General features: G+C 34.4%; 1 protein-coding gene across 3 annotated transcripts in view; it reads left to right on the plus strand.

The window, feature by feature from the left end:
* Positions 1 to 17,355, plus strand: part of LOC150087252 (RUN domain-containing protein 1) — a 295,153-nt gene that overhangs the window by 245,270 nt on the left and 32,528 nt on the right. For all 3 annotated transcript variants that reach the window (XM_090371915.1, XM_090371918.1, XM_090371916.1), the window contains one exon: positions 7,662 to 7,759. In XM_090371915.1, the coding sequence (XP_090228041.1) occupies positions 7,662 to 7,759 (98 nt within the window). The remainder of the gene's footprint in view (positions 1 to 7,661; positions 7,760 to 17,355) is intronic.

A 17,355-nucleotide genomic window follows, 5' to 3' on the forward strand; every position in this document is an offset into this window, starting at 1 on the left:
CTTCATTGCTTTTGTTGAAATAGTCAAGAATCTCCTAATCAAATAAACAGCAAGAATAGAACTAGGACAGAACAGCTGTCCTTCCTTGATGTCCTATTTACTTGGCACCTTCTTACCTCAAGAGATTTGGGGGGGAGGATAGCTCACAGACTAAGGATGTACACAATGTTTTTCTGACCATTCCTTTCACCTTAGGACTAGGAACATTAATTTGCATGCTAGGAAAATTGTTTCCATGTGTGATGAAACTAGTCTTAGAAGAACTCCAAAAGCATATTACAGAAATTGAATAGAAAAGATTGTTAATAAGAACATTGTAGATCAATGTTCTTATTAACTCAATCAATTGAACATTCAATGATCAATGACCACCTGTGATTCTCTCTTAGATCAATATCTTCTTCTCTGAAGGTCAGCAAAGAATCAACAGCAGTCTCCAGATCAAGATATACTTTAAATTATCGTTTGCTCAGATATCAAATCTCTGCTCCAGATTCCAGAACCCTGCTAATACCAGAGGATCAATTTATTGAATTCTTTGTAAATGCATATATATCTTTAAATGGGCCTTTAAGACAATTGGTGGGAAATACTAATGAAACTAATTACACAACCGAAATAAATGAGGTCACCATTATAAACAGTGAAAGCAGGTTTTCAACAGGTAAACAGGTTTTCTGTTTTTGCCAAAAGCAGGAATTTACCAGTCAATCCAATACCAGCTGAACATATTTGGCAAGTCCTTGCAGTTCCACTCCATCTTGCATGATAGAACTTTCCACATTCCCAAATGGCGAGAGGTTTCCTCTTATACTCGAAATTTCCACAACATAATGGCATAAAAAGTGGACCCAAAATAGCTAATTTTGAACATTTGTCCCAAACTAAGCAAAAAAGAAACGAAAAGAAATCACCGAGCCTGATCTGCACGTTCGAAACCATCAAAAGCATGTAAGAAGGAATATACCCCCTTAGGACTCTACTAGTTTAAGCTCTCTTTGAAGGTCATTAGTAATATCAGTAACCATGCTTAACATAGGTGCATGACCCAGTCCATATTTCTGCTAATTACATATGAATAAAGATCTGTCTAAGACGAAAACCACAACAGTAACTCCAGAACAATAGTTCCAACCCAAGTTTACTATTGTTAGTATTAGTATTGGAAAAATTATGCAAGAAAGCAAGCTTATAAAACATCATCGGGGGGGGGGGGGTGAGAAATTATCTGCACCATTTGTCCATCACTTCTAATAATTTGTCCAGTTCTTTTAAATTTATTAAAACTACCTACTGTATTTCATGACACTAGATGGAAGTCTATTCCAAAATCAATTACTGTCCATCTCCAGCTTAACGCAAATTTCCATATATTCTGCAACCATTCTTTATTCAATTTAAATATATGCTGCCCTGTCTGTGCCATCTGAAGAAGAATAAAGATGTCATCAGCATTTAGTTTACTTTTTATTTTTTACTTTTTGTTTTACAGCCTTAAACATCCCAGTTAGGTTTCCATGCAGGTCTCTAGTTTTCAAAGATGCTCTTTATAGAATTCCAGTCTTCCTTTCTTGTTAAAAAATACTCTTGTACTCCTAACTAATCATGTTGCCCTTGTCTGCATCCTCTCCAGTAGATCTACATCTTTCCAGATCCTTCCAGAAATCAGGAAACCTGTATGCAGATTGAAAATGTCACCTAACCCATTTATTCCACTGCATTATACAATGGAATTACCACCTATTTGCTTTACTGAAAAAAAAATATATATATATTATTGGCATAACCCATGAGCTGTCCTGTCATGTCTCTACTGCTCATAGAACTTCATGTGAGAACCTGCAGTTGCTTCTCACCTTTATCATTATCAGCTATATTGAGTTTGGTGTCACCCAAATTCACCAACTTACATTTAATCTGTGTTAAATCTCAGTTTTTATTTTTTAGTCCTTTTGCAGTTTCTCTAGATCTTGTTGAAGCAGCATACCCTGATATATGTTAGTAACCACCCTGCCCTCTTTGTGTCATCAGCAAACTTGATCATTAAATTTGAAATACCTACTTCAGTATCATTAATAAATATTAAAAATAGTAAGAGGCCCAACAGTGACTGTGAAGGCTGTGAAATTCCAGCAATGGTCATCCACAATTGTCCTGTCTGTTACCATTTAAGCATCCCTTTAAACATAATAATAACTTGTTCTTAATGCAACATTGCTCCAATTTATAAGTAGTCATTTTCATGTGTAACAGTAGCAGATGTTTTACTGAAATATAAGTACAGTATATGATACCAAAATTATTATTTTTATTTCATTTTTTGCATCTAGTTCTGTTGTGATTGACCTGGTATAAATTCCCCTTCAAAAATCCATGATGTGATTGCCTTGTAGCTGTGTTCCTATTAATATGATCTCAATCCATTCAAGATGATCTTGCATTATTTCTTTTACTGTATCCTCCATTGTTGTCCTCGGCATAGAAGTCATTTTCAGGTCCGCAATTACTCACTTCATCCTTTGAACCATCTTTACAAATAGGAGAGATATTTGCATGTTTCCTGTAGGTTTATTTGCCTCTTTTACTGCTGCTTTTTGTTTAATGATGATCCTCAAACACAAAAAATGGGATTAAAACCTAAAGCACTTAAAAGAGAATGCATGGTCATGCATCTCTAATTTATTTTAAACTTTCTGAGGATAAAATATTCCTTAAATGAAGAACAGTGACCAAGCAGTAAAACACCATATTCAGAAAATCAAGAGACAGTTTGCTTTATTGCTTATTAATACTCATAGCTCACCTCTTTGTATCAGTCCTCAGGGTCCAGGAGTTACCTTGGACCATGAAGACTGATGCAGAGAGGTATAATTCATGGTCCAGGTTGACCTTGAAACTACAAATTCTGTTTCCAATTAGAAATTTCTGTTAACAACCAGAAGAAACCTGCTGTTGGACTATGAGTCAAATAAGGAAATATAATTGCTGCATAACTGTGTTTCAACATTCTTACGATGTATTGGTTTTGAAATATAAAGAAATAAAGAAATTGAAATGAAACAAAAGTAAGAAATAAATATGAAATAAAAATTGAAAAATACCGCAAGGTAATGGTGAACCTTAAATCCACAACCTTTGGATTAGAAGACCTTAGCCTTTTCACCTTAGCCTTTAAGCCACAGTGGCCGATAGCAGTAGATTTTAAGCAATGATAAGGAGCAAAGCAAACATTCTTCGTTGATTTTCTTAGGGGATTTCTGAGTATGTGATCATATTGCTTAGTCATTTTGCTTCATTTAGGGATACTTTATTCTAACAAAGTTTAAAATAAATTGGAGATGACAATCATGGACTCCCCTTTTATTACATTTAATGGGTTGGTGGTTCAGAAGAAAGAAGACACTTTTTGACACTCAGCTCAAATTTCTGTAGATTATATTTTTCAGGTAATACATGCAAAGGAGAAGGATCTTCAAAAGGAGCAGAAAAGTAGTGGGGGAAAAAAAAAAAAAAAAAGAGAGAGAGAGAAAAAGTTAGTTTTGTGAATTCGGAGTTACAATGAATGAATGTTGACATTGCCGAGATGTATGTTCAGAGTAATTTGGAAGAAAGAGGTGGAATTACAGATGCCAGTTACAGTTTCCACTCTCATTTTGCATTATAGAAACTGAACAGTTTTTAAGAAAAAACTGGTCGTTATTCATGCCTGTTGTCTTCTTTTGGATATTTTCTAGCAGCTTGAGAGAGTTTTTGAGGCACTACAGGAGATATAGGAACAATATTCTTTGGTAGAGTAGATTTGAAATTTCTACAGAGATTTGTTGTTCAGAAGAAAAGTAATCTTGAGAATGCAGATGTGAACCTATTTTTTCATTGCAGATTTGAAGATTAGAAGGTAAAGATATGTGGACTTACCTAGAAATCTGGTTTTTTTTTGGTTTTTTTTTGCAAGGAGGAGAAGAAATACAATGACTGAGTTTGATTTCCTCTACCCTCTGAAAAATTACGTGAAGATCGGCATTTAAGAAACTGGTGATAGCGATGGATATTCAAGAAATTATTGCTGTTTATGCAAAGAAGGGTTTTCAAACTGGAAAGTTGAAAATAACATAGTATTATCAACAAATCTTTAGATACGATGTCCAGTCAGTAAAAATCAGAAATAAAACAGAATCTCGTAGAATTCCAGCATCAGATGGGAAGTTAAAAGACCAAGTTATGTCATCACCACTGAGAAAATTGCAAAAAACAAAAGACATAAAATGGAAGCTTGTTTAGAAGTCTTTTATGTCAAACTTGATCAGAAGTCTTGGAAATGTCAAGAACAGTTGCTTGAATTTCTCCAAACTTTTCCATTGAATTTGTCAAAAGATAAGTAACTTAAACCTAGCTATCACCATTGGATTAAGACTGGTAATTGGTAATTTCTAATCAGGTCATTACTCTGGAAAGAGTTAAGGTGGGTGCAAATGGAACTATAATTAGAAGGGATGAATTTATTAGGAATTGGCTGGATATGAGCAAATTTTTGTGCAGATAGAAAAACACCAGTGGAATAAGAAAGGAGGAAAAGAAATAAAACAGAGTAAGCCCCTGGAATACACAACGAATACACATAGAACAAATGGACACATGCCATTGAGACCTGGAAATGCTTTAGAATAAAGATTGTTTAGAATTCATCTTAATATTATTGGAAGATCAAGGAAGGTACCAAAAGGAGTTTGATATGATATGAGATTTACCAAGATTATTGATGCAAAAGTACTAAGTTAGCTCTACTTTTACGTGAGGATAGATTAGATCCACAGGATGTGGTACAGGAGTGGAAGTATGACTGAACAGAAGTTGAGGCTATTGGCCTTGGCCAAAGACCAGAAGACTTGTCTAAGCATTTGGACAAGAAGCAAGTTTCTTACCCTTAGTCTGTTCAAAATCAAGCTGGAGATTTGGATACAATCCAATTGTGATATGATATATTCTTATCTAAAATAGGCTTAGCAGATTTATTGGAATACCAAAGTTTAAATGAAGGATGAGAGGAGTTTAGAGTGGTATGAGGAATAAAAGATTTCATCCCTGCTGGAACAATATCACTGATGCGATCTGAGCAAATAATAGGATCAGAAGACTTATAACAGTAGATCAACCAATGAAAAGAGGGATAGAAATTGTGTAGATCATCCTAAACTCTCTATCTCTTCCCCCCCATTAGAGAAGAGCCCATCACTGTGCTCTATACCTAGCGTATGTGCAAATATTGTGTCCTTTGAAGAGGTATTGATAAAAATAAAAGATTGAGGACATTGGGTGTGTGGTTAGGATTGTCTGGTATCCTAATTGATAAATGAACAAGTTGTACAAAGTCGTTAATAATAGTAAAAAGATCTTCCTTGAATGGATCTCCATTATCTTTGTCCTTTCAAACAGATTATTGAATCCAGATACCATTAGGAAAGTTTGAATAGCAAAAAGATCAGACTGATTTGTAGGTTGGTAGAATAATAGAAGGAAGAAATTAATTTTACACAATGAGATTAAAGAGATTTTAAGCAGAGAAGAACATAAAGAAGAGATTTCAGATTGGAAGTCTCTGACATGGATTATTGGAGTAGACTTGCACAAGAAACCCTTTTAAAAAAGTTATCATAAAGTGAATAATTAGGACAAAGGAGCTGAGGTAACTGATAACTAAGATTTAATTAGAAAAAGTTAGTAGGGCATATCAGGTTGTGAATGGAAATAGGCATCAGTGAAATTGGAGTTGAGATTACTTATTTGCTGAAATGGAATGGGAAGTTTTCAACAAGTTTAAATCATTTCATAGATAACCCTTTTAACATAATTGCAGATTCTTTAATAATTTTGCGAACAGTAGATATTTAAAATTATATTTACACAGTACATATTTTTTAGGTATTCCCCTCTCGATACTATCTAATGCTACTGAACTGCAGTGTATTTATGTTTTATACTTTGTTTTTCTGGTTTTGTATTTTTCAAAATTTTAGGCTCTAGAATCAATTTTTAAATATTTTAAAAACTTTTGAATTGAAGGGGAATCTACCCCTTCTGTTTCTTCTGTTCTTTTCCTTAGCATGGAAGGTTTTGGCATTTAAAAATTATAAATTCTCTCTATATATGCACTCATTCTGTACATGTGTTCAATTTTATATATACTTTCTAAACCCCTCCCCAAAATCTAGATATTTGCTCACTCACTGTCTTTCTGTCTGTCTTCCCTCTAAATTTGAGCCTTCGCCTATTTTCTTAACTTTTAAATTTAATCATGCTCTAAAGCTTTATTTATACTTTCTTTCTCTCTTTTTACTAAGGCTGCAAATTTTGCATGTTCCAGTAATCTGCCTTTTTTATATTATTTTTAGTTATTGTTGTGAAATTTTAAGTTTCTAGTGGGAACAATAAAAGTTTTATTGTCTGCACTTTTGTCTTTTGATGCAATATTGTATGAAAAGACAAAGTAGGCAGCTGTGTCTGTCCCCTTCGTATCTTACTGTATTTCTTTTGACCAAAAAGAAGTCATCAGCTGTTTGGTGCAGCTCGACAGAATTGCTGTTTTTCAGTAGTGCTGCCCTACCAGGATTTATATTATTGGCTAAATGCTGAATGATCAACTCAGTCAAAGGTTAATGGGAGGACCATTGAAATCACTTAAAAAAAATTTTTTTTCTGTTTATACTCCAGCACGACAACCAAGTCAGTGGAGTTTACAATAAATCGTCAATACAAATATTTATTGTATTTAGTAGTCCCGGGCTTGAACCCTGGTCCACTCAAGGAGCACGTACTATGCACTCTCGCTCCTGACCACTTGGCTACAGATGAAAGTAACATATTTTGCCTTCAGCCAGAGGGTAATCATTGCTGAAACATTTCCCATTTTACCTGTCCATCCCCCTCTAAGAAGTTTAGTTCTTGAATTTATTTAAACTACCCACCTCTAAAACACCATATGGGAATTTTTAACGTAAATTTTTTTAATTGTGTTCAATTGATTTTTTAATTGTTTTGTGTTAATGTTATATTCATTTTAATTTCTGCATATTAGAACATATTGAGTACCATAGCTCTGGTTTATATTATCAAATCCATAAATAATGCTGTACATGATTGGTTTTTATGTGGAAATATAGAAGTATATTGTGTTGTTAATTCTGAGGTGTGAAAATCCCTGGATTAGGGTGCGTGCGTGCATGAATGCATGTTTTCTCTCTCAATTGCATATTTTATTAGATCAATTACTCTGCTTATGGCTAGAAATGAGCACGTTTGCTTGTTGTTTGTTGACTAACCTCTTTGAAAAAGCTTCAGTCAGGTCTCATTAGCATTACCATTAGTAGAGGCATACGATGCAAGAAAGCAAGCTTATATTAGCCAAAAAAATAAAAAAATTTCCATTTCACCCATCCATTTGCTCCAACAATTTGTGTGATGGTTGATTCACCCCCCCCCACCACTGGTACCGGTATTCTTACGATAAGGTTACCTTAAGCTTTGGTTAGCCCTTTAGTGATTTGCATTATGATAAATCAGATTATTTGTTGTTAATGGTAAACCAATATTTACAATTTAATAAAGAAATATATATATATTAAAGGTTTTTCTTTATAGTCATCTGATTTTTTTTATTTCTGTTTTAGGCCTTACTTGGAGCTGTAGACAATATTATTTCTTCACATACTCCACTAAAAAGATCACCAGATTCCCACTTCAAAGCTTTTGTGTGTGCAGCACTTAAGTGAGTAATTCAATTATAAATCAGACTTTGTTTGAATATAATTCTACAATGGACATTTTACTTTGGGTACCAATTAGAGTTATATACTAAGCAGTAGATGCACATGGACTTTCAGACACTTTAGTAACTAGTGTAACAGTGAATTTTACAGCCATCTTTTTTACTCATCACATATCTCACAACCCCCCCCCCCTCCCGGTACTGTATGGTGAATCTCATGCAAAAATTGTGTAGTAATGAGAGTTTCTATGTGACTTTTTAGTTTATTAAAAAAGGGCAAATTTCCGCTGGCTAAGGGCAAATTTCCACACATCTATCCTACAACTGTCTTTCCTCAATTTGAATTTATGCCCTCTCAGGTGATTATTCTGAGCAAGAGGAAGAATCCCATCAGCATTGAGCATGCTCAAACCATTCAAGGCCTTATACACCTTAATCAGATCACCTCGCAGATGCCTAGTCTCCAGACACTGTAATCTGCAAAACGTAAGCCTTTCTACATAAGAGCAACCCTTCGTTCCATTCACTAATCTTGTTGCCCTTCTCTGTATCCATTCCAACAGCTCTACATCCTTCATAAAATGAGGCCTCCAGATCTGTATACAGTACTCAAGGTGTGGCCTGACCATTGCCTTATACAAAGGGATAATCACCTCCTTATCCCTGCTAGAAAAAGTCCTGTATATCACTCACAAGACACCATGAGCTACTCTTGCAGACTGTCTGCACTTCTCAGAAAACTTCATATTTGCCTGTGCAATTACCCCCAGGTCCTTTTCAATCCAGGTCCTTCTCCACCACTGTCAGAGTAGTACCTGTCAGTAGTAGTAGTAACTTGGACATTAAGCCTGATACACAATCATCTATGCTTCAAGCAGAACCTATGCTTGCTTATTGCTTTTGCTGCTATATATGGCACAAATTCAAATGATTTGTTAGACGTTACACAATCAAAATGTTAAAAACAATTTAAAAACAGCAAATATAATAAAAATTACAATAAACATAATTTCATGATATATATTCTTCGGCGGGCCACTTATTATATATATTTTGAAAACAAATGCAGGCTAGAGGTTGCTCACCCCTGCTCTTAATGATAACTAAACTAGAGAGCATAAGTTCAAATTATAGGCAGCGCAGTTAGTATGTAAAGCCTAAATATAGAAGACAACAATGGACCCAAAATTGAACCTTAGGGACTCCACTAATAACATTAGTCCATGAAGAGCAGTATCCATTGAATACTACCCTCCATCTTCTCCCACTCAACCATCTCTTTATCCATAGCAGCAATTTGCCTCCAATGCCACACTGCTCCAATTTTTGCAGCAGTCTTCCATGTGCAACAGTATCAAAAGCCTTTCTAAGATCCAAATATATGATATCAAAGTAATTCCCTGCATCCAGTTCCTCTGTGACCACATCATTTTATTTAAGGATTTAAATTCATCGAGTAAACTAAATGCTGATGGCATCCTTACTCTTTCTTAGACAACACTTAAGGGGACAAATTTAAATTGCAAAAGATGGCTGCAGGACAGATGTGTGAAAATTTGCTTTCAGTCAGTAATTAACATATTGTTGAGACGAACTCACATCTGATATTATGGAAGTAGATAGTGTTAATAAATTTAAAGAAGCGTTAGACAAATTATTAGAGGAAATGAACCGGTGAGATGAGATTGGCAATTTTTTTTTTTTTTTTTTTTTGGTGATGCATGTAAGCTAGAAACCTTACATCATTTGCCACTACTAATACTAGTAAAATTGCCACCTATCTACATACTACATAGGAAACTTCTTGTCTGCCTGGATTGTAACACAAAATATATCTTCTTCTTTTTTGCTATTTTTAATTCAATTTTGATACCTCCTGCAAAATTTTTCATCACACGCAATGTGCTGTCACACCTTGTGACCTTACGTCAAAGTCCCTTAAGAAGTCAGAAACAATAGCAAACAAACACTAATCCCTGAGCAACCTCTCTTTTAACACTAGGCCAATCTGAAAAGCATCTGTTAATCACAACCCCATGCATTTTGTCTAGCACCCATCCCATAATCCATCTAAGGATTTTACTTGTATACTTAGCTTATACAGTAATCTCTCTCTTGCAGGGCAGAGTGAAAAGTTTATTTTCACTATATGCTAAAGTGCAAATAAACATTGTCGGAATTATTTCCTACAGCCAACACTGCTATGATCCTTTCAGAAAAACCACACTGCTATGATCCTTTCAGAATACCGTTTATCAGCGTTACCAGACGAAATCGAGTCACTGAAGAAACAGGTAAATGCTCTAGAGACAAAATTGGGGCTGCATCAGGGACTCCCATGTGGCTTATCCCAGGTTCTTATCTACTTGGTTGGTTTTTTTTTTTTTTTTTTCATTGCAGCAAAAGCCTGCAACTTCCTTGCACTATATGGCAAATACTATTACTTGCCAGGTGATGCATTCGATTTGGGTGTCAAATGCACTGCTCTTTACTCTTCTGTTCTTCAAGTGGATTTAGTTTTATTGGAAGATTCTATTGTCAGAGAAACAGGTCACCTGTTTTGTAATAAGGATATCTGAGTCAACAATATCAGAAGTAACAATTGATGATGTCGTTAACAGACTGTCAGATTTTAAGGGAATTAAAGGAAATATTTTTATTCATGTGGGGAATAATGATATTAAGTACACACAAACTGATGATTTGTTGGATAAATATGGGACTATGCTGAAAAAGTACCACAAATTAGCTCAGAAATATATACAGGTATACCTCACTTAATGACAAGATTAGATTTCTGAAAAATGAGTTAACTGAAAGCTTCTTCTATTGCAAAAAAGTCCCAGTGAACATCGAACCTCGAATGAACCGTTTTCGAGATAATGCACATGGTGGAGGTCATTCACATAAAATATGAGTCATTTTACATCTGCATACTCTTCTTTTTTTCCATATAATATTTGTTCAGTTATGCAATAATAGGGTAAATTCTTCTGAGATGTCCTTAATTGAATTTAATTTTTGTGACCATAGCATGAGCATTTCTTCAACGACATCTTGCAGCATGCTTTGGTTTTCAAGTTCAAGGAGTTCTTTGTTAATCAGATCTTCACCGTACGATTTGAATAAATTGACCACATCAGCCTCCTCAGCATTATCCAAGATAGCTATTTTTGGCAGTCTTCACAATGTTTCTTTGTACATATTCTATACAGGCACTCCCAGTCCAAGGCCATATTTTTCTGTAAGGTCCAGTCCTATTTGATATTTTTACTTCCTTCCATGCCGTTTCTTCCTCTCATCAACATTTGGAATCATTCTAGAAATTATTTAAGACAAAAAATGAATCAAGCGATCACAGAACTAGTGTAAGTGCCATGTAGAGTATTTTATACTTAATCAGCTTGCAGGGTTACTGATATAGTGTTCTTAATATTTTTGGGAATTATTTTTAAGGTATATATAACAAAGTGAGGGATGTTGCAAACTAATTATTTGTGGTAAATTTCAAATGTCATTATAATGAAATGTTGAGTAAAATGTCATTTAAGTGAGACACCTATATACAGGGTGTTTCAAAAGTTATGGTCAATAATTTAAAGGTGAACTGTACAGACAAGAATATGCAAAAAAAGCCTATTTAACATGGGTCCTTAAGTGAATCGTTTTCAAGATATTGCACATTTCTAGTTGGGATCCACCACTGACAAGGTGAACTGTACAGAGTTGGGATTCACCGATGACTTTTTTGTTTAGGTTAGGTTATGCTCATTCTCTCCATTTCCCTTCTCCCAATGCTCTGAGACGTAGCAGGCATACTAGTACTTGTCAAAGGATAGTCAACATAGAAAGAGGTTATATCAGTGAAGAGTATGCAGACATGCACTTCATGTATGGTAAAGCCAACGGCAGTGCACTCAAGACTGCACGTTTGTACCAAGAAGCATTTCCCGGCCAAAGGCAGCCAAAAGGCACACATTCATCAGGGTACATCAATGCCTTAGAGAACATGGGCGCTTCACACATGGAGTATGAGTAGAAGCATAGCACCTGATGTTGAGGAAAGGGTGTTAGAAAGAACATCCCCTGTAACATGTAACATCTGTAAAATCCTGTGGCGTTGAAACCAAAAATTAAAAATGTATTATGTTGTTTAATAAAACCCCCTTAACAAAGGATTCACAGCTTTTTGCTAAACTAGTGCTCCCATAGTTAGTGGCAGATTTTAACAGAAAATGTGCATTGTCTCGAAAACGGTTCATTTGAGGCCCGATGTTCACTGCGACTTTTTTGCTTATTTTAGTTTGTACTTTTTCACCTTTAAATTATTGACCATTTTTGAAACACCCTGTATAAGGATATCATAATCCCATTATATAAGGCTATTGTTAGACCACACTTAGAATATTGTGTTCAAGTATGGAGGCCGCACCTAAAGAAAGACATTGTTCTTCTTGAAAGGGTCCAAAGACGGGTAACTCGCCTGGCAAGATTGGAAAAAGGATGTCCATATGAGGAAAGACTTCGAATATGTGGGTTGCAGAGCTTGGAAACTAGGCACCTTAGAGGAGACTTGATTGAGGTGTTTAAGGCTCTGAGGCATAAGTAAAATGAATGAGGACAAAATTTTCACAAGTATAAATGATTCTAGGACAAAGGGCCATAATTTCAAGTTACAGGGAGAAATGTTTAGACTGCATTGCAGGAAGTTTTATTTTAGCCAGCAAGTTATAAATTACTGGAATAAGTTACCTACATGGGTGGTAGAGGCTGACAGTTTGGGGAAATTCAAAGGTCAGCTGAATAATACATAGATTGTCTGTTTCCTTTTCTCTTATTAATTATTCATTATTTTTATTTTCTTTTTATTATTTTTTTATTTTATTTTATTTATTATTATTATTATTATTATTTTATCTTTTTTGGCTGGTGCTGCATAAACCGTAGGCTTCCTTGCACCATGTGGCCATTATCTATATATGAAGTTATGTAAAAGAATATAAGAAATAGAAAAAGAAAGTTGCAGAACAGATTAATGCCATCAAATTTATGATTGTACATTACATCTGTCTGTATATAACAATATTTTAGTTAATTATAATACCAACTAGATAAATTGGACAAAAGTATTAGGGGTGAAAGCTATACTCATTAGCTCAAAGTGCCAAATTTAATTAACTCAAGTTGGAATTCTTTGTTGTACCCTATAAATAAACACATATAATAAAATAAAATAAAATAAAAATAGCTTCAGATAGCTTCAGCTAATTATTGATGGGATATATTGAACGTTCCATTCAATGTAACCATATATCTATAATTAGCTATATTATCATTTTACTTTTACTATTTAATTTTATTTTTATTTTATTTTATTATATATGTTTATTTATAGGGTACAACAAAGAAGTCCAACTTGGGTTAATTAAATTTGGCACTTTGAGCTAATGAGTATAGCTTTCAACCCTAATACTTTTGTCCAATTTATCTAGTTGGTATTGGACAGGTCCTTGGGAGCAGGTTCTAATGTTCTGTGACGTGGTCCTGAGAAGGAAGTCGATGGAATAAGTTCTGCCTATATTTTTTATCCAATGCGAACTTGTAGAGGTCGCCATCCAAGGAGTGTGCTTATTTATTTAGTGCTTAAAGTACAGTATTGTACAATAAAAGCTATACCATATAGCCCTAAGGCCAAAAAGGAAAATAGGATTATAAAGATTAAAAAGGAATATACATTATAAAAGTTTGTAAAATAATAAGAGCAGTTTACCTCAATATAGTACGTAGAACACTTCCGTATGATACCCTCCAGAAATTAAAACGGAAAAAACGAAAAAATCGACAACTTACTGGTACGTTAGAGTAAAATATAAATAATGAAATAATTAAAAAACAGGAATGAATTTTCATTCCTGTGATCACGACATACGGTCGAAAAGCGTTGTCAGCTTCAGGAAGGAAAATCGTTTTGAATATTTTCGTTAGATTCTTTTAATTGTGTTAATTTGATTTTTAATTGTTTTAAATTGATTTGAATTGTGTTAAATTGGTTTTTTAATTATTTATATTTTACTCTAATGTACCGGTAATTTGTCGATTTTTTTTCGTTTTTTCCGTTTTAATTTCTGGAGGGTATCATACGGAAGTGTTCTATGTACAACGTATTGAGTATTACAGCTCTGATTCATACTATCTAATTCATTTTTTAAACTCTTATTGACTATTTCATTCACTTCCTGTCTCTCCAGTAGTAAACAATCGATACACACAATTATGGGAGATTTTTTGAATAGCTTGGTGCAAAATTACATTAAATCTACACTAAGGTACTCGGCCCAAAGTTACCATATTTCTTTTCTAAAATATTGCCTTCAAAACAACATCGTTCCGAAGTTTGCCAGGGTTAATTTAAATCAAAAAATTTCAGGCATAAAACAACTAACACTGGCAACATCGCATAATATTGTTAAGCTTGCCTTAAAATCTCGATATTCTAATAAACAAAAATACCTTTCCCAGGTTAAGAAGCTTCGTGATAAATTAAAAAATTATATACATCCGAACGATTGGTCTGTATTGAAGACCTCCATAGATTTTCGACAGGAAGCACAGGCCTCAGAAATAAAAAAACAGACACGTTAATAAGTTGCAAACATTATTGGATAGGTCAAGACACATTCATGCTAATTCTAACCCATTGTCACGGGCTTGCGACCAAGTTCATACGAGTTGGGTGACAGACACACAACGTTACTACCACAGAATATGTCAGCTAGTTCACAAACACCCCCTCACCCAGTATTCAACGAACCGACATATCAACAGGTTACAAATCTTTCCTCATGTACGCTATCGCAGGACCAGATTTAACTTTTATCCAAAGGCCTAAATTATAATTTACCACCTCGAAAACTACCTAAAAAACAATACGTAATTGATATTGAATTTGGACTTTGTAATGTTCCACAAAAAGATGTATTTATTCAACAATTTAACAAGTAGTGAATAACATAAAAGAAACGCGACTTCCTAAATTGAATACACATGACAGTTCAGCTTTATGAGAACTTCGGGGAAATAAGGACATTATTATACAGAGGGCAGATAAAGGAGATACAGTGGTAATACTAGATAAACCTGATTATATTAATAAGTTAGATTCAGTTGTTTCAGATACCTCCACTTATCTTGAAGTAGACCCGGCACTGTTTACCAATTTGGTCAATCAATACAATAAAACGTTAACCACGTATCGAAAAAACGACTGCATTACTATGGTCCAGTTAAAGGAATTGAAGGCCAGAACATACAATATTCCTGCACTTTTCGGTCAGGTAAAATTACACAAGACTGGATTTCCTATTCGACCTATTGTTTCCTACAGGAACTCGGCATTTTCATCCTTAGCCACACATGTATACAACATTATAAAACCCTTTAGACAGGTAATACAATTTGGGATTAAGAACTGCGATACATTATTTAATAATCTTAAAGACTGTAGACTCGGCTACAATGACAATTTATTCTCACTAGATGTTACCTCGTTATATACGAATGTAAACATTGAATACACATTAGATATTATTTGGGATATGTTAAATAAAAACTCGACACCGATTAATTATACGAAGCTACCTATTAAGGAAATTTTTCACTTAATTATACTGTTAGTTGAGGCCAACTACATCACCTTTCGAGACAAGGTGTACAAACAAATTTTTGGATTACCAATGGGTTTGAGCCTGAGTGGCTTAATGTCAGAGATCTATCTCTCAACGATTGAGCATATACATTTGACACCTTTTCAACCCCGTATCACATACTATGGGAGGTATTTATTATTATTATTATTATTATTATTAATAGCCATATGATGCAAGGAAGCCTGAGGCTTATGCTGCACCAGGAAAAAAAAAAGCTCCCGAGTTACCCTGAGAGAGAGAGAGAGAGAGAGAGAGAGAGAGAGAGAGAGACAAAAGTAGAAGGGAATCACCAAGAAAGAGAAGAATGATGATATCCAGCTCAGGACCCTGGGTGTGCCAAGCCCATACTCACCAGATGTGAGCCCCCGGGGTCTGTTCTAGTTATTACCGATAGTAGTACTATACAAGCCATTTTACCTTCGTTTAATAATATTCATTCTAACTCAAATTTACATTGGAAAGGGAGGATACGGATACAAAGTCATTAAACTTTCTAAATTTCACGCTTACCCGGGACTCGAATAAAATCCAATTTAGCATCTATCGAAAACCTACAAAAGATTGATTATCTTTAATCAATTTCTAAATGCCTATAAATATTCAACGACAGAATCTGCTTTGGACTCAGAAATACAAATATTAACTAGCAGGTTCTTAAACAGGGGTTATTCCATTGCCACAATAAACCGAATTAGGGTACAGGCTAAGGGATAGGATACAAAATACTACACCAACCAACAATAGTAATATCAAAAAATACTTTATTTCTGTCCCATATGTTGAACAGTGGCACAAACAGCTTAATAGATTCTTTAAAGATACCGAATTTAAAATTGTAGCCAGGCCAATACAGAAGTTACACACTATACTGAACAATCGCTCGGTTCTTTCCGCATTCGCAACACAAATCAATGATCTGGTATACAACATATCTTGCGGTGATTGCGACTCGTCTTACCAAGGTTCGGCGCGATTTTCTCTTAATATTTGTGTAAATCAACACGAAGGCTCAGTTCGTGCTTCTCATTCAACAGCATCAGAATTAGCCTTTCATGCCATTAATGAAAAACATACTTTTTTATTTAACAAAGCCAAAATACTTAATGTTCAACGTAATTATATGCAACTATTAATTGCAGAAACCGTAGAAATTAAATTACACGAGAATTCTGTTAATGTTTGGCGGCTATATTTGATATCCGATGCGTGGACCTGCATGCGCAAAGACAAATAATCACTATTTAAGTTTCAGGTTTAACCCGATTTGGTAATTTTCATTCCTGTGATCATGACATACGGTCAAAAAGCGTTGTCAGCTTCAGGAAGGAAAATCGTTTTGAATATTTTTGTTAGATTCTTTTAATTGCGTTAATTTGATTTTTAATTGTTTTAAATTGATTTGAATTGTGTTAAATTGGTTTTTTAATTATTTAATTATTTATATTTTACTCTGACGTACCGGTAAGTTGTCGTTTTTTTTTTTTTTTTTTTTTTTTTCCGTTTTAATTTCTGGAGGGTATCATACGGAAGTGTTCTACGTACTATATTGAGGTAAACTCCTCTTATTATTTTACTAATATTATTATCAACATAGAATGTATTGAGTATTACAGCTCTGATTCATACTATCTGATACATTATAAAAGTATACCTGGTGAGCCACGAGGCCAAAAGACTAAGATAGCCTGATCTAGTTTAACACATTGGCATTCCAATATTTCAACAAAATTCACAGCAATATAATTATTTCACAGAGTTTGTTTGATAAAAATATGTAATAACATCAATGATATTACTGAATTGCTTGGAGACTTGAGATCTAAGCTGCTTAAGACTGATTTTCCATCTAGGTTTATCTCTAAACATCTTAACAAAGCTATTATTATTATT

Source organism: Mastigoproctus giganteus, chromosome 4 (genome assembly GCF_048544385.1).
Source record: "Mastigoproctus giganteus isolate SK-2022 chromosome 4, ASM4854438v1, whole genome shotgun sequence".
Lineage (NCBI taxonomy): Eukaryota > Metazoa > Arthropoda > Arachnida > Uropygi > Thelyphonidae > Mastigoproctus > Mastigoproctus giganteus.